At 45.6% G+C, this 17845-nt stretch overlaps 1 protein-coding gene across 1 annotated transcript in view; it reads right to left on the bottom strand.

Moving 5' to 3' along the window:
* Positions 1-10280: 10280 nt before the first annotated feature.
* The window catches only part of Alpk2 (alpha kinase 2), a 124106-nt gene continuing 116541 nt past the window's right edge, over positions 10281-17845 (bottom strand). The window contains exon 13 of the mRNA XM_040741699.1: positions 10281-10981. Within this exon, the coding sequence (XP_040597633.1) occupies positions 10765-10981 (217 nt within the window). The 3' untranslated portion in view covers positions 10281-10764. The remainder of the gene's footprint in view (positions 10982-17845) is intronic.

The following is a 17845-nucleotide window of genomic DNA, read 5'->3' as shown; positions in this document are numbered from 1 at the left end:
GGCTTCATAAGGAGTTCAAGACCATCCTGGGTTACATGAGACATATGGAGGGTAGTTAGTACAGGAGTCTGGTGTTCCAGCCCTTCTGTTGCTCTAGCAACCATCCAGTGACCAAAGCAAGGAAAGTCCCAAAGTTTTCACTTTGACAGAGACTAAATTACCCTCAAGTTTCCAAACATTCTCCAGGATTCCCCCAGAGACCATTGAAGTAAAACAGTGTGTGTGTGTGTGTGTGTGTGTGTGTGTGTGTGTGTGTTGGGGGGTTGGGTAATTTCTGTCTCTCAAAATACAGCCATACACCCATAAGAAGCATTTATTTTAAGAAGCACTTGATACTATTATGCAAATGACTAAGGGTGTGTGTGTGTGTGTGTGTGTGTGTGTGTGTGTGTGTGTGTGTGTGTAACTTACCAGTAGCTGGGGGCCTGGATTGGTGTTTCAAAAATAGCAAGCAAGTTTTATTTGAAACAAAACAATAGAAAAAAATCAGAATATACTAAAAAAAGAGTAGCAGGCAACATGACTTAAGAAACTTACAGCTCCAGTTACAATCTGTGGTCTCCTTCCATAAAGTCTAATGGAAGAAGAAATCAATTATTATGGGATGTAGTTTGGGTGGTTCTCTATTTTTATTGACAGATTAGATTATATAATAATTTATTTACTATGCATGTCCCTTTCCCATGTATCTAATTTCAACCATTTGCACACCTAATAATGCACAAGTATAAGATGGTAAATGTTACATGAGATTCTTGGCCTGGCAGGTCCTACCACCCTTGAACCCCAAATAAACATGCAAAGACTTATATTAATTATAAAACTGTTGGCCAGTGTCTAGGGCTTCTTATTGGCTATCTCTATCTTAATTATTAACTCATTTCTATTAATCTAAGTGTGGGAACAACAGACCCTGGCTGGAAACCCACTCCTCCAATTACAGCAGGTGAGGCAATTGGAGGTTCCACCAAGATTGTGAAAGGGAGGTAAGTGGGCGGGTTCATCTCTTTTTCTGGCCAGGGACAGATTGGGGAAAATAAGAAAAGAAACAATGGGGAATAGTTCCGGGAAGCTTGAATTACAATATCAAGTAAAAAAGTTACTTGAAGGACAGGGGGCCATAGTTAAGGTTAAAACCCTAGAAGGCTTTCTAAAATCGATTGAACGAGCGAGTCCATGGTTCACAACATTTGATGAGATGCATGGAGCAGAGAAAAACCGGACTTGAGACTGTAGGAGCCTGCCCAAGCCAGTTCGAGATCTCCTAAATCGGTGTTCCTGACCCTTGATGTCATCGAATCTACAGCCCGAGAAAGAAAGAAAACAGTTGGTTCGAGATTTCCAGTTTCTCAACAGGCCTGCTACATCAACCTCCTGGATCCGTGAGTTTTCATCCCGAAGCCAACAAAAAACTGGAAGATTAGCAGTTTGCCCTTGACACACCTTAAAACAACAGAATTCATTTTGCCAGTTTTTCCCTTTGGGGGAAAAAAGGACCCATTTAAAACATTTGGACATTGGTATGGACTGTGATGAGTGGCAAAAGCCTCTTTTCAGTATTTGAACAGGACATGGTCACTTGAAATATCAGACTTGGTGGCTCCTGTTTCTGGAATCGCACCTATGCCAGTGTATTTTTCTGGAGAAATGCAATTTGTCCTAATGCGACAAAAAGGAGACTTTGACTCAAGTTGCATATTCAGCTGAGGCTACTGACATTAAATCAACAAACTGCATCACCACAGGAACACACTGGTACTCTGTAAATAGTGCAACAAGCCTCTTGTTCATATTTTTATAATGCTACATGTGTAACATCAATGATTGTATCTAATGTATCTGTGCAAGTGCACTTTCTAAATGCTTTCCTAAGTAGATCTTGGAATGATTGTAAACTTTATCACTGTTTTGACCGTCAAATTGTAACTGTAAATCACCCTTGTAGCAAAGAAAGGCTGGTGGTAGAATGCTATTGGCCCAGATCGGGGGATGGGCAGATGACAGAGAGGCGCTATGTCAGTGGGGGGGTCCTAGGAATGGTGACAGTGGCAGTAGGCATTCTGGCTTCATGCTGATTTCAAACGTGCCTTGTTCCAGAGGCAAAAGATCCGTAACCAAGTGTTACTCAGCTTAGCCCATGGCAATCCCGGTAGCCATAAAGCCTGATTACAGATGATTCTTAAGATGAGGTTTCTCTGATGACAGGCAACCTGTGGGGTAGAGTCTCCCCCCCCCACCTAAGACAGGGGTAGCCAGGTACCCTGAGGACGTGATGGGGGGGGGCGACTATACTTAACCTAAGACAGGGAAGCGTTTTCTTGGGAACTTCTCTTAAGCCGACTTGGGGAGCATAAAGATTTCTTAATGCAACCGACCAGTCTCTGTGTCATCAATTCTGACACCCTTGCCACATTCTCGGATACAGGCTGCGCAGCAGGTGCAGCATCTAAGTATTTCCATGTGGTCTTATCTTACCGGGAAGGGTCTGGTCCTGTTACTCCTTAGGCGTCCTACATGGCCACTGCCTCTGCCTACATTTCCCAGAATTCTCTTCATCTCTTAGTCCCATCTATCTCCCTGCCTCTATTGGCCACAGTGTTTTATTCATCAACCAATGAGTAAAACATATACACAGAAGGATATCCTCCCATTAGGTAAATAGGGAATTCTCTCTCAAAGTTCACTTTAAGGAAATATTTTTACTTTATTATATATGTACCCAAAACCAGTTCAGACTGGATCAGCCTTTCTGATCTTTTGCTCAGACACAAGGAGAGTACTATTGAATAGAATTCAAGTTTTTCAGAGAAGGTTATATGAGCAGCTCATTAATGTTGTGGGGTTTCCATGTTGCTAGCAGGCTAACAAGATTCATGTTTAGAGTGATGTGTGTGTGTGTGTGTGTGTGTGGGCGTGTGTGTATGTGAGTGTGTGTGTATGTGTGTGTATGTGTGTGTGTGTGTGTGTATAGCATGTGCAGGTTACAGTCAAATGCATGATTAGAAAACATATGTGCTTGTAGCCCAAACTGAGTAGGATCCCAGGTCGCAAAACTACTCTCTATACTTACCTGCTTCATGGTAGCACACATAGAAGCTTGATTTCTCAAGCTGGGTGTGGGACTCAGTGGTAGAACACTGGCCTAGCATTATTTGACATTCCACGTTTGATTCTCAAGCATGACAACAGAAAGAATTTTAATTTCTCTGAGGAGCTGGGTAAAAATGCCTACAAAATCTAATCCAACTGGTACTTTTTCTTCCTATTTTGTTTTAAACCAGAAAAAGTTGGTACTCTGAACCGGGCTGAGGGGCTCTAACCACGTAAACTTGAGCCTAGGGTGGCACTTTTCTGAGGATGCTGGCCTCTGGTGGTAGAATGGGTGCCTGCACATCACAGCAGCTGTGGCTGGCTGGGATTTCAAATTTGCTAGGAAAGAGATTACATTTGAGCATCCCTTGGCAGCAGAATCCGGCCTAATTTTGATAAAGAGTCTTTTCAAAGGCCTGGGAGAGAGAGGAAAAAGAATGAGGAGGATTGTTCCATGGAGTGCCTGTTGACCCATTAAATACAGCAGACAAGAACTAATCTTGTTCTACCTGCACAACAAGGTTCTTGCTTTTCATTTTTTCTGGCACATTTGGGCCAGGCAAGAGCTAATTAAATGCCTTCCCTTTCTTAGGGCTGCCTGTGTCCATCTTGCCCTGCTTTTCTGCTTGGCTTCCCACTCAGCTGGACACAAAAGTGCATTCTTTCCTGCTTGCTTGGACGTGCCAGCTACTGTACTCCCAACTTGATATTTCTAATTGCTGAGACTTTCCTAGCGTCTCCCATGTCTTTGCGAGAGCTCGGCGTATCTCAGACTGGCCATTTGCCAGAAATTAGAGATAATGATACTCCTAGTGCCATCGGGTGCAGAAAGGGAGAGTCAGTGTCCCCAAAGACTTAATTCTAAATCACCACCCAAAGATACTGACAATGTGCGGTGAGATTTTGTTTGCATGAGGAAAACCTTTTTCTTTGGTGACCTGGAGGGATTTGTTTCCAGAGCAATATTTCTCAAGCAACTGCTACGCGCAAGGCAGTGAGCTTGGGCAAATGTTTTGTAAGGGGTCGTGCGGCAAACTAGAACATTTGGTGTTCTGCTTCCAACAGTGGGAGCACTGAACCAAACCAAACCAAACCACCCTTGGGGCCCAGATTTGGGCTGGGCAGGGACTGGGCACAGAAGAGGCGAGGATAAGGGACAGACAACACCTGGGCCCTCGCTGCACCTGTAGCACCGGAGAGCTTGTTGGAGATGAAAATCGCCTGGCCCAGCAGCCCCACGAGATCAGAAGAGAGGTTAATGGCCGGCAGCGGATGTTCCCACCCCTCCCCAGGGCCTGGATACAGACCCAGGCTGGGAGCCTCGGTGGCTACAATGATGCACTCATCAGTGTTTAGTGGAAGGTTCTGCCCTGGAATAAAGTACAGTGAGTGCGTCCTTAGATGGCTCCAAATTAGAATCATCGGGGGAACTTCTGGAACCCTCCATACTCTAGACCAGCCACAAGAGACGTGACAGGGACGCAGTGAAGCACACTTGCCATGCTGGTGTGCAGGCAGGACTGAGCTTGGTACAGGAATGGCGGTGCTAGAAAGCCTTTGCTTTGGCCTGTTTAGGGAACTTTACTTACAAAGCAGGGCATTTTACACAGAAATGCGGTAAGAAACAAGTGACTGGGATAAAATGGGGCTTTAATTGTTCTCCTATGATAAAAGTCTAGAGAGAGAATACTACGACTAGTAGCATGAGGCAGACAAAGCAAACAGGAAATAGGGAAAGCAAGGCCACACTTTTTTTTTCTTCTCCCGTATCTCCAGATGGCCTAGTTCTGGCTGCTGTGACAGAATGACAGGATTGAGTGATTTTATTGACATTTATTTTTCACAGGCTTGGTAACTGGTCCAAGATTAAGGCACCAGAAAGTTCAGGGTCTAGCAAGGGCACACTTTCTGGTTCATCATAGGCTCTTCTCAATGTAGTTGTCTATAGTAGCAGAGATGGAGCCTCCCTGGGACTTCTTTTATGAGGAAGTTAATCCCATGCTTCTGGGCCCTACCCTCCAGTCACAATGATTTCTCCAAGTCCACTTCCTGATAAACCACTGTAAGACTTAGGATCTTAACACAGGACCTTGGGAGACACAAACATTCTTTGTGTACTGCTAGACTTCTAGGACCTGCCTCTCTAGGTCTGATGTCTTGCTGGTTTCCTGTTGTCCTTTCTTGTTGTACCCAGAGATGTCTCACAAGGTAAATGTGCCACATGTGACTAGATGTCCTGTTTTCTCCTCCTGCCTAGGTAAACATTGTACTTTCCAAAGGTCCTCTAGGTCAACCATGGCCATGGCTTGTTTGGCTAGGTTCAGTTTTTCTAGAATTGAGCCCAGTTCCCCAGTCTGTCAAGACAAAATCTTGAACCCTCCAGAATTCTGTTCTCCTTACTCCTAGAACATGCTTCCCGTGGCCAGGTAAAGTTGCTTATTGTTGCCCAAGGGTGTTTTGGTTTTTGCTGCCTAAGACTGGCTTGAAGATTGTCAAACGGGGCCTGCCTTTGTTCTTCCTGCTGGCCCCTTACCTTCTTTGATGTTCTGCTCAGAAGGATGGGAGATCAAAGAGGGGCAGGAGGCTGGAAGGGTTACTGATCAAAGCTCCACCTACCTAAAAGCAACAAAGACAGTGATGCCCACGGTCCTGCCACCACGCCACAGACATTTTCAGGAAGTAGTACATTCTTGGTGCTTCAGGTGAGTTTGGGGCACATGAGGCAAAATAATGAAAATATGAATTGGCTAGAACCAATAGGGTCAGGGTTCCCTGGGGCTAATATGGAGTGTTCTACGGTATGGGACCAATGAAATAGTATGAAATGACTTAAAAACTGAACCTTAAAAAAATCACTACAGACATCCATTATATGACACTTCTTTCCTTAAATGTCTTTTCTTGTTTTGTTTTTCAAGACAGTGTTTCTCTGTGTCATCCTAACTATCCTGGAACTAGCTCTTGTAGACCAGACTGGTCTCAAACTCACAGAGATTCACTTGTCTCTGCCTCCCAAGTGGTGGGATTAAAGGCATATGCTACCACCCCTGGCCTTAAATGCCAACACTTTCAAGAATGTAGTTAGTTTACAGTTGCAAATCACTGAGGGGATCCTTTATCATACTGTTTGCTCCCAGTGAACAGTAAGGTGATTGGTGACACCTGTTGCTGCATTGTGAATGAGAGCCAGACATCTGTAGCTTTGTATTTCTTCCCCCAAGCTAAAAAAAAGGTTAAAATCTAGTGGTTACAGTAATGATTTGTGATTATGGATTGCCATTCTCCATTACTTCTTTCCATATGTGAATTAATATTCACATCCCTCCAAGATAGCTGTGGTTATATCCAGTCATTAAATGGGACTCATAACGATTCAATTGCTTTAAATTTACACAGCTATAAGTGTTAAAATGGAGCTTCGACCCTAGCTGGCTCAGAGCTGAGGTAGTATTCTGTGTCGCTGTCTTAGGGCTTTGTGCAGAATGAAGGGGAGCTGAGGAGTTTTCTCCTCTTGGAGGCTGCTGTACCTCTGCATCAGGGAGCACCAGCATACATGAGACAGAGATATCTAGGCAGAGAGTCAGTGCACGTGAAAGGGTCCTCTATAGGAGATGTTTCCTAGTACTAGGGTGCATCTTGAACAAACCAGGACAGGGGAAACCTTGGAGGAGAGAGACAATGAAAGAAAGGAAGAAAGAAAGAAAGAAAGAAAGAGAGAGAGAGAGAAAGAGAAAGAAAATCTGTATGCTGTCTCGTGTTGATAAAGGCACTTTACTTAATGCACAGAGTGGACTAGAGAAGCCAGGATTTTCGATTGGTGTTAAATTGGATTTTAAATAGGATGACGGAGAAGTGGTGACCTGTGAACAGAGACTGGAGAAGACACTTCCAGACAGAGGGAACAGAGGGGCAAAGATCTGAGGCAGAGGTGTCCAGAGAACGAGACCACTGTTATTGGAGCCGATGAAAGAAGTCCTGAGGTCAGTTGAGAAGGGTATTCGGGATATACTGGGAGATTTCACTGACCTTTGTCATGAATTTGTCGTGCCTCCCCTGAGGGAGGTGGTTAAAAGACATCTTGTCATTGGCTTCCTCCAGCTTAACGGCAGATGATGGGACAATGTCTTGGCGGCTAGGTTCTGAGGACAGTTTTTGTTGTTTTCCCACTAGGATGTGAAGCCACACTGAAAGAAGACAGTGTGGTCCTCACCGTTGCCCCTGGGATCTGGGGATAGCTGAGGCACAGACGGCGGCAAGGCATGCCATCTTAGCTTTTGAGGAAAGAGTTCCCGAACACTAAGAAAAGGACCTAGGAGACCAATGATGATCTCTCTTTAAAGATGCTCAGAACTAGAGGGCCATTGGAACCAGGAGCATTCCTATGACCCAGATTCCCACCACCAGGCTAGCTAGCTGAGGTGGCACTGGGGGGCCTTGAGGAGCCATCATTTCTTTCCAGCTGAGCCTCTGACCTAAACAAAGTGCCCACAAGTGATAATACAGAAGCCCAAGACCAAAGTCACCTTTGTTGGTGCAATGCCTGGGTTAGAGTCCTAGCCCCCAGAACCTCAAAATGTGGCATTATTTATAGAGTCTTACCAAGTTAAAAATGAGATCCTTGGGGTGGGCCCTAATCCAACATGGCTGTTGTCTATGTACGCCAAGGGGAAGTTTGGACACAGACGGAGAAGAGCCGTAAACACTGGGGCCATGCTGCCATCAGCCACGGGTCTTCTAGAAGCAAGAAAGATCTGTGACAGAAGCTTCCTTTGTACTTTTAGAGACAGAGCCCTGTGTTGTAGGAATCTTATCTATGCTGTGGCCCATTGTCCAATTAGAATCAGGCATTGATTCAAGAGGCGGGGCTTACAGTCGGATGGATGGGTGGTTCATAGAGTTTCCCTGGACTGGAGAGAGAGGCCCCACCCATAGAAGGGGAGGCGGGGCCCTTCGCAGCTGGGAAGCCAAGGGCAGCTGGTGCGTCTATCATTGTTTTATAATAAACGGTAAAAAAAATCACTATAGCCCCGCAACCTGGAGAAGTAGGATTCCCAGATTCCAGAACCAAGACCGTTTCTTACATAGGCCTCCTAACAATTGGGGTAACTTTGTTGTAGAGAGCTTCGAAGTGCCGCACCCTTAAGATGGCGCTGGCTTCCGCCTTCTGCTAGCTCGACAGCAGGTGCTCTCTGTGATAAACAACTCCTTAAGAGCCCCACCTGTATTTGGTTAAGGCTAGATATCAGGCTTGCTTCCGAGTACGTGGACCTATCTGCATGTTCCACGTAGCATATTGGGGTTGGCCGCCCAAGGGCTTTTAAGGTGTGGGTTGGCCTCCCCGGGGTCAGAAGATTGTTCAAGGTTCCTGAATAAACTGCTTAAAGAAGAGTCCGAGTGTTGCGTCTTCCTTGCTGGTCGAGGTGGTTGTGACACTTTGTTATGCCTGGCTATGCTTTAAAATTAAGTCAAGCATCAAAAGCCCTGAAGACAGCTTACTGCCAGCCACCACCTTAGCATCCCATGGAAATGGAGAAACAATGGGCTGAGCCTCGGAGACATCATCTACACACCTCGACAGAATTGCTTGGATTCATCTAAGACGAAGGCTGGCTTCTGACGAGATTCGGGGTGTGTCTTTTGAAAGCCACAGTGGCACACGACTGTAAATCCCAGGTGTTGAGAGGGAGAGGCAGGGGAATAGGGTATTCAAGGTCTTTCTCACTGTACAGCAAGTTCGAATCCAGCCTGATCTGAATTCGACCCTGTCTCAAAAGGAAGCAATAGATAGATAAATAAAATAAGTAAATAATCTCTGTGGCCCATTCCTTTGCCTTTGGGATCTTTTTGGCATGACTAGTATTAACGTTTACTAATAGTATCTGATGGGTCATTTGATCCCATGGCTGCAACTGGCTGCCATCTTGCTTGCCAGCTTCGATCTTAGAACAAGCAGATCTACCACAGTGACAGAAGAGGACTGGATGCTTTTTAAAAACTCACTAAGCCAACGCAGCAGCTGTAGGTCTGAATAGGCAAAGCACTGCTCTGTTCCCCATAGCACACATGACCCAGCTTAGCAGAAAGCAAGCCAGAATGAGGCTGTTGGCAAATGCCTCCCATCCGCATCCAGCTGAACAAACGCAGGCCCACCACACACACAAATGTAATGCATATTTAGAAAAGAGAGGACTGTAATTAGAAAATAATTGCCGCCGTTTTGGGGATTCTTTTTAATCAGATTCTATTGAAACCTTTGTTATGGCGAGGCTCATCCGAAGCAAGTCTAGGAGGTACAGGACAAGAGATAACAGGAGATACAAACCAGTTGTCTGTGTGGCCAGCTTGGGACCTCTTAGGGATAGGGTGTCCACTGGCAAGAAGTCTTCACTTCCCAGCCATTCTCATTGGTAAGGAGCCTGCTGTCGGAAATATGGGCTTGTTTCCATAACACTTTTATTTGTATGATCTGCCCATCACTGAACTCCATGGCCCAGCCTTTTAGTAAGCTAAGCCATATCTGTATTTGGTTGCTCTCAGATGTCAAGAGCCTCTTTGGGCTCTTTGGACCTCCCTAGTCTGTTAGCTGAGTAGAGCATTCATTGTATTTACAGCCTTCCTGAGGTTGCATTATGGGAGAATCAACAGCAACTGGCTTGCTGCAAACAACCAAAATCACAGCAATAGGGTTGGGTATTGTGAGGTCCTGGCGCCACGCCTTGGTGTGAGAAAGCCTGCTTCATGCTCTCGCCATTGTTTGACTGTGCAAGGAAAATAGCACATAATGGCAGATTGGGTGGCCATGTAGTCATACCAGGCCATCCCCAAGAGCCTTGGCTGGGACAAACCTTACTGTGGTGCCCCTTCTGTCTCTGGTTCTCCAAATATTTGCATACTGGTGAAATCGCACTACAATAAATAATACAGGCAATTTAAAACCAAAAACCTAAGCGTCTAGTAAAGGAGGCAAGGACATTTCCACCATGAAAGGCTCTGCAGCAGTTGCACCCTACTTAACTAGCACACTTAGAAAGTGATGGAACGTTTGTTGTAAGATGAGAAAACAATGATGCAAATATTGCGTGCTCCGGTAAACTCGTTAGGAAACTTCTAGATTACAAGATTTCTGAGGGACGTGGGGAGAGCTCGGATTCCAATGAGCAAGTGGCTACGATGACGTGTACACCTTACCCTTTTGTTTTAATACGAATTTATTGAAACAGAACACTGTGCCAGGCTATGTGAACAGTGCTTGGAAATGGCCTCACACTTGGAAGCCACCTCCAGCAACAATAGCATAAGTGACACGTGACATTCATGATTTCAGACGTCCGGAGGTGAGAAGACAAGGTGGACAGTTGCCATGCGGCATGGAACTCTTGACGACAACCCACGTGCAACACACAAACAGACACACGACGTGAGGTGTGTAGAAACACTAGCAGGGCACATAAAAGCAGACTGTCTTTGAGACTGACACCAGGACTGATGAGTCTCCCACAAGGCTAGTCACAAGGATCCCTTCCAAAGTCGTTTCAGCAGACAGCAAATGACCGTGGGCTGGGAAGGACTGGGACACTCCCTGCAGGTTCCTGTTCTGTGTCGGCAGACGTCCACTCGCAGGCCTGTGTGCTGCCAGCTGGTGGTCGCTTGTTACTAAGGGATGAGAGAGGGATGCTAGGCTTTCTTTTCCGTGGGAGTCCCAGACTCCGGTGGCTTCACTGGCGCCGAGTTTGTCTGCACTCTGCCTTTCAGGATGCTTGACTTCTTAGGCTTCTGGCTGTTGTTCTGAAGGGATTTCAGCCCCAGCATTTTACAGTACTTGTTACACTGGTGCAGCGCTTTAAACTGATCGATGAAGGTCATGGAGCAGTTGCCCTTGAAGCCTTTGTACCTGGAAGTGGGGGTGAAAAGAAACCATTTTTTAACAATAAGACATTTTACCAGCTTCAAAAGGAGTATTTGAGAGAGAAACTAACGGTGCATGGAAATTACATTTATTCCTATTTTTGGTAAGAACAGCCACATGGTTGACAATTAAAAAAAAGAGGGAAAGGGGCTGGGGAGATGGCTCATAGGTTAAGAGTACTGGCTGTTGCTCTTCCAGAGGATCCGGGTTCAAAACCCAGCACTCACATGACAGCTCATAACTCTGGTTCCAGGGGATCTAGCACCCTCACATCGACACACATGTAGGCAAAACACCATTGGACAGACAATGAAAATAAATAAATTAAAAAACAAAACAAAAAAGAAGAGTATAGAATTCAATAAAAGCAAAGAGTCATTGGCAGACACAATACAAAGCCTTCCTTTCCTCTGAGCCATGATACAGAGTGTGGCTTTTCTTGCAAGCCAGTGGCCATGGTTTGAATCAGAGAGGTCTTATGTTTGCAATGCTTGATCCTCATCTGACTGAGTTATTTTGGGAGGACTTGGAGACTTTGGGAGGTGGGGTCTACTGGGAGGAAGTAGATCACCGGAAACTGGGGAGGTGGTCCTTATGGATGTATTATCTTCTCCCACTTCCTGTCTGACACTGCTTCTTGTCTGCCAAGATAAGAAGTCTCCACCACACATTCCAGCTGCCGTGATCTGAGTCACTTGTCATTGCCTTTCCCATTGCTGTGGATAGAAACTCTCTAACTGTGAGACAAAGTAAACCATTCTCTCCTCGTTTTGTTGTGTATTTTGTTGGAGTGACATGAAAACCAACTAATAAACTACCATACCTCACTCAGAGATTCTGAAAAGAGTACTAGAACTTTGAGACTGGAATAAATTATTTAGTATAGACCCTTTAGTCTGTAATCTAAAGAATTTAAATTGAGCCAGATGATGTGGAAGGCAAGATACAAAGGCAGCCCTCTGGGCCTCCCTCCCATGACCTCCTCTGTGTCCTCAGGAGGAGAGGAACCTGGGCTTTTGTCTTCAGCTGACTGAAGAAAGGACTCTCAGGAGCTGTTACTTTGAGTTGGGTGGGACAATTAGGATTTGAATTGTGAGTGACTATGGTTCTCCACGATGAGCATGGCAGGTTGTCGTGCCTCTCAAAGGGCACATACACAGGCCCCAAAGTGTCCCTCTCTACTTGCACATGAATAAGACTCATCAAGAAAACTGTTTAAAGAGTTGGGGGTGTAGCTCAGTGGTAGAGTAGTTGCCTAGCATGTATGAGCCCTAATTTCAATGCCTAGGACTGCTGGTGGGGGACATTGATTTGATGTTGATTTGACAAGACTTTGGATTGAGTTATGATTCAGTCAGTAAGGTACCTGCCACACAAGCATGAGGGCATGAGTTCAGATCCCTTTTGTAAAAAGCCATGTGTGGCAGCACACATCTGTTTAACTCTAGTGCTGAGAGAGGGGATGAAGTCAGATGAATCCACAGAGATTACTGGCAGCCAGTCTACCCAATCAGGAAGCACCAGGTTCAGTGAGAGACACTGCCTCAAAAGGTGAAGAGAACACCTGACAGACAGCAACCTCTGGCTTCTGCCCACATGCACATGTACACACACACATACAAACATACATATGCATACACTGTATACACACACACACACACACACACATATATATATATATACACAAAAGAGAAGGAGAGAAGGAAAGAATATGATCATAGACTCAGGACCTTGGGCTCTGAGCAGAAATGATAAGGAAGGCAGACTAAATATTAATTTTATGGCTGGAAAAATAATCCTGCAGATCTTCCCATCAAGCTGCCCCCAAACTCCAAGTTCCATGTGCTGACACCAGTTTCCAATTTCATTTCTTACAAGTATTGTTGAGCCAAGAAGAATGCATTCAGCAGCCATAAATCCCCCCCATGACTGGCTTTCCCTTGAGATGCTCCAATGGCCCCCCTTCTTGACACACACGCGTTTATTTAATTGCTATTTGAATTTTCCAGTTAAAGGCTTGGGAGCTCCTTGGATCTCCACAGCTAAAGGGTTGGAAGTGATATGGACATCTACCTACGCAGTTCCGCTTGAGTCCACTTATTCACTTCCCATCAAGGCATTCTGCACACGATCACGAAAATGACCTCTACAAAAGGTCAGGGGTCTGACTTGGATAAGAAATGTTCTTCCAAGGGACTCATGTTCTGAAGGTTTGGGCCCTGGTTGATGGTGCTATTTTGGGAAGTTCTGGAAACTTTAGAGGAAGCTGGGACCTAGCTGTAGGAACTAGACCATGGAGGTAGGTCCTTGCGTATTTTTCCTCCTTGGTCCTTTCCCATCCATTCCTCTTTCTTGTAGAATATGAGATGGAGACAGCCTTCTACTGCAACTGCCATCATCATGGCATTCTGACCAAGCGGTTAAGGGTTGGATACTCTGAAACTGAGGTAAACAACTTAGTTTTTCTTCCTTAGGCTGTTTTAGTCAGGTATTTTGTCACACCGATAAGAAAAGTAATTAGTGAAGTAAATTGGGTCACCTCCTGCTTAAAATGTCGCTGCTGTTAAGGCAAAGAGAGACTCCTCACCTTCCCTCTAGTCCTGCTGATGGCTATGTCTCTAGCCTCCTGACCTGTCCCCCTTCAGAAAAGATCATGCATGCACCAAGAGTTTGCTCAAGCAAGTCCCTCTGTATCAGTGGTTCTCAACCTGTAGATGGGGTCGCATATCAGATATTCTACACATCAGACATTTACATTACAACTGCAGCAAAATTACAATTATGAAGTAGCAATGAAACAATTTTATGGTTGGGAGTCACCACAATATGAGGAACTGTACTAAAGGGTCGCAGCATTTAGGAAGGCTGAGAACCACTGCTCTATATGGAATGTCCTACCTCCCTTCTCTCACTCAGTCCTTCTCATCTTCCATTCTCGGCTCCTTGCACTCCTCCTAGGGGGCATTTTAGGGCCTCCCCAGCTAAGTTACATCCTACATGTACATATACAACACACACACACACACACACACACACACACACACACACACACACACTGTGCCATCATCTTCAGAGGAGTTGGGAGCTCAGCAGGCTGTAGACTCCACAAGGACATCGTGGAGGTGAGCACTTTCTCCTCACCAGCTTACCTTGACATCCAGCTGCTGGGAGCCAATACATAGAGGCTGGTGGAAACAAGCCTGGGTGCTTTCTCGTGTTGCTCAGTATTTTATAATGTTCTGCTTTTGTCACCCCGAGTCAGTACTGAGTCCTCACAAATAAAGACACATGAGGAAGGGCCAACAGCTTTCCTCCTTCCTAATCCACATAGCACCCAGACAAGCAACAGGTACATTAGTGACCCAGCACAGCAGCAGGCCCATGGACTTCCTGTCTAGTCACCCCACTGATGTGGATGCTGGTGAAGTGTTCATTGTTGGCTTAGTAAGCCTGAATGCTGAGCCTTTGTAAGCATCTGCTCACTTTCTCAGCTCTCGAATGGGAAGAAGATGAATGCTACCCTACAGGGTGGGTGAGCAAATGTGAAAATGAGCATTATCCACATGGTGGATAGTATATAGTGAAGATTTGGTTCCTGAGCATGAATTGCTACAGCTATCAATCCTATCACTGCTGTAACTGGTAGGGCCCTCCAGCAGGAGGAATGCTGAAGCAGAGAATGGAGGTTAAGTGACAGACAAACATATAGGCATGAGGGTATGCCTGGAATATAGAGCTATTGACCTAATTTTTAGACTCCAATGCAAAACAAAAAGATGTTCAAAAAGTATTAAGAATTTTAAGACAAAAACAGCAGGCTAAATAGATGTGGCACCTTCCTGAACATGAACATAGGAATTGCACATCCACAACTCAGAGTGTGAGGCTTCCCCTCACCAGTAAGGCCAAAGAAGAGCACAGTGCTGGCATGATGTCACTGCTGTAGCTAATGTGACTCAAAAGTCAGCCCTCCTTCATTAGATGTTGGGGACCATACATGTCAGCACGCCTGGATGCATGGACAGTCAGACCCCGCTGTTTTCCCTAGGTGATGCACACCAGGTTTTACACTTTTAGGGGTGTGAAATCCTTCCCCACTGACTGCAGCTTCAGTGTAAACCCGCAGCTCTGCCCTGACAGGTGTGCTACAGTCTGGATGCACAGATCAAGATTCACGGGACTGAGCTCAATATAGGTCAATATAATTTTATTTGGGGAGACGGCACTTACGCAAGGAGCAGATGGCCCCCCGCAAGTTTCCGCTCCCCACCCCAGGCTGCTCTAGGTGACCCGACCAGAAGCCAGAGAGAGCCTTCTATGTGTAGGACCCAGACTTAAACCCACTCTCCTTCATGTCCGCACCTGTGACCATGCCCAAATGGGCACAGTCAGCGCTACAGGTGCGCGTGGGGTGGATATCTCCCTATAAGCAGTTCCAGCTTGCCCCTCCTCTCTGCTTCCAGGAGTTCACTTCCGTATTAGAGGCAGCTGCTTCCTAAAGGACAAGGTGTAGTTGCTGAAGAGTGAACCAAATGCAGCAACTGAGTGCGGCAGAGCAGAGAATCCCACGGCTAAGCACATCAGCTTTACATCTCTATCGTCTTCTGCAAGAGACTTCAGAAAATGTCAAATGCTAGCCTGTGTGCAATTCCTGCCTGCCTGAGCATCCTCCATCCCACGTGTGTGTGTGTGTGTGTGTGTGTGTGTGTGTGTGTGGTGTATGTGTGGTGGGTGTGTGTGCGCATGTGGTGTGTGTGTATGTGTGTATGTGTTGAAGACCTGGGGCATGCATATGCACACATAGTAGAAACTAGAAATTGACTGACGATGGATAGGGTGACACACACAGGCATGGTAGTGAAGACAGCCTCACAGAGTCTGGGTCATGTTTCTTAGCATCCAAGTTTGCAAGCTCAGGATGTAGGACAGACTCTGTGGAATCTCCTGAACCTATTCCACAGCACGAGAATGAACCCTCCACTCCTGTCTCTGTATCTTCCTGAGGAGTAGACCCACGTTTTAGAATTAGGAATACATATCCACATCTCTCCACGAGTGCCATCTCTCCCCAGACACTGTGTTTTGTCCAAGGTCCCTGTCCAGAGGAGGCTTTTACTATGAATGTTCAAAGAACAAGTAAACAGATAACCAGCCCTACCAGCAGGGCTCTTTGATCTTAGCCCAGGTGGGTTCCCATATCACATTTCTGAATGTCTCTTTCTCTGTTTGATTTTATAATAACAAAATACTCAATGCCACCCAGATGAAATTTGTAAAGAAAAGGACTTTATACTGGTGCCAGGGATTCCAAATGTGGCCTCAGCATCCTGACGAGCGCCCTTGGCTACGCTGCAATACGGCAGAGAAGTGGTCAATTATAGAAGGGGCCAAGAGTGTGCTGTGGCCCTGACTTATGGCACCTCATTCCATAGGACCAACGCTAATCTTCTTCTGTCGCTTCCTGTGATTTTCCTTCCACTAGGCCTGACCTCTTAACAGTTCTACTGCTTTACTCACTAAAGACCAAGCTTCAAGCACACAAACCCCCAGAGGGTGTACTCAAACCAGAGCACACTTTGAAGTCAGACTCAGGCAATACCGAACCCTTCCACGGCTTTCCCAGGTGCACGTGCGGGTTTTTTTTTTCATTTTTAGGTTTCACCACCTGGCATCTACAGAATTAAAATGACTCTCTTCTTTAAATTTGGTCTCTGTCTCTGCTGGAATGTTGGGCTTTGACCGACTGTTCTCTCAAACCGGCAACCATTACCGTGAAATGAGTTTTGCATGGGAAGAAAAATAAGGCGACATACGTATGTTTCTAGACCAATTAACCACAGATTATTCAAAGGACACAAGTCTAATTTCACCGAGCTGTCATCTAGCCAAGCAATAGGAAGCAGTCCTCAGCTTGTGACCCGGTTAGAGAGCCACATATACCATCTGCTGCCCTCAGGCTCGGTGGAAACCACTGATTTAGGCCTTTGTGACATTGTTCCAACATGAACACCACTGCAAAAACTCATCACTACTTTTCTTGTTGATTAGGCATACAGATGTGCATAATAACCAAAAAAGTCTGTTCTCTCAAGACACTTGACCATTGCAGATCTAATGACTTAGGATGAGATCCTATTGGAGTAGAGAGGATCCTGGATCCCAGGGTCACTGATATTTATGTATGAAGAGAAAAGACACAAGCACACAAGAAAGCTAGATGATGTCTGAGGCAGAGTTCTAGTGACCCATCTACAAATCGAAAACCATCAAGGATTACAGTCAACCACCAGAAGGCAGGGGACAGGTATGAAACAGAAGAAACCAGCCCTGCTGTCACAGTTAATCTTGGTTGACAACTTGGTGACATCTAGAATCACCCAGCAGGACCTCTGGGCAGGCATGTGAGGAGTGATTTTAAATTAGTTAAGATTGGAAGATTGCCCACCATGGGAGGTACCTGTGCTTGGCTCCGGATTGCGCATGGAGTTAAAGCAGCTGTTTCAGCCCTCATTCCCTTTGCTTCCTTGTCATGATGATTCATGATGATGCCCTTGAACTAGGAGCCAAAGCAAACCTTAGCCCCCTTAAGTGGCCTTTGTCAGAGTATTTTATCACAGCAACAGAATAACAAAAACAAAATCTAAGGCACCTCCAGGCACCTTTCAGGCTTCCTGCCCCCTGAGTTATGAAACAGTAAATTCTTATTTTAAACATTTACATTTGTGGTCTAAGAATCTAGCACAGTGGGACAAGGAACTTTGCATTGGAGACTTTTTTTTGCATATTTTCAGTTTTAGAACCCTTAGCTGTGCTAACATTTACTTGTATGGGTCTTTGCTTTCAATCTCC

Source organism: Mesocricetus auratus, unplaced genomic scaffold (assembly GCF_017639785.1).
Source record: "Mesocricetus auratus isolate SY011 unplaced genomic scaffold, BCM_Maur_2.0 Super-Scaffold_6730, whole genome shotgun sequence".
NCBI classification, from domain to species: domain Eukaryota; kingdom Metazoa; phylum Chordata; class Mammalia; order Rodentia; family Cricetidae; genus Mesocricetus; species Mesocricetus auratus.
The sequence above is the reverse complement of the archived record's forward strand: the minus strand, read 5'-3'. Positions and strand labels throughout refer to the sequence as shown.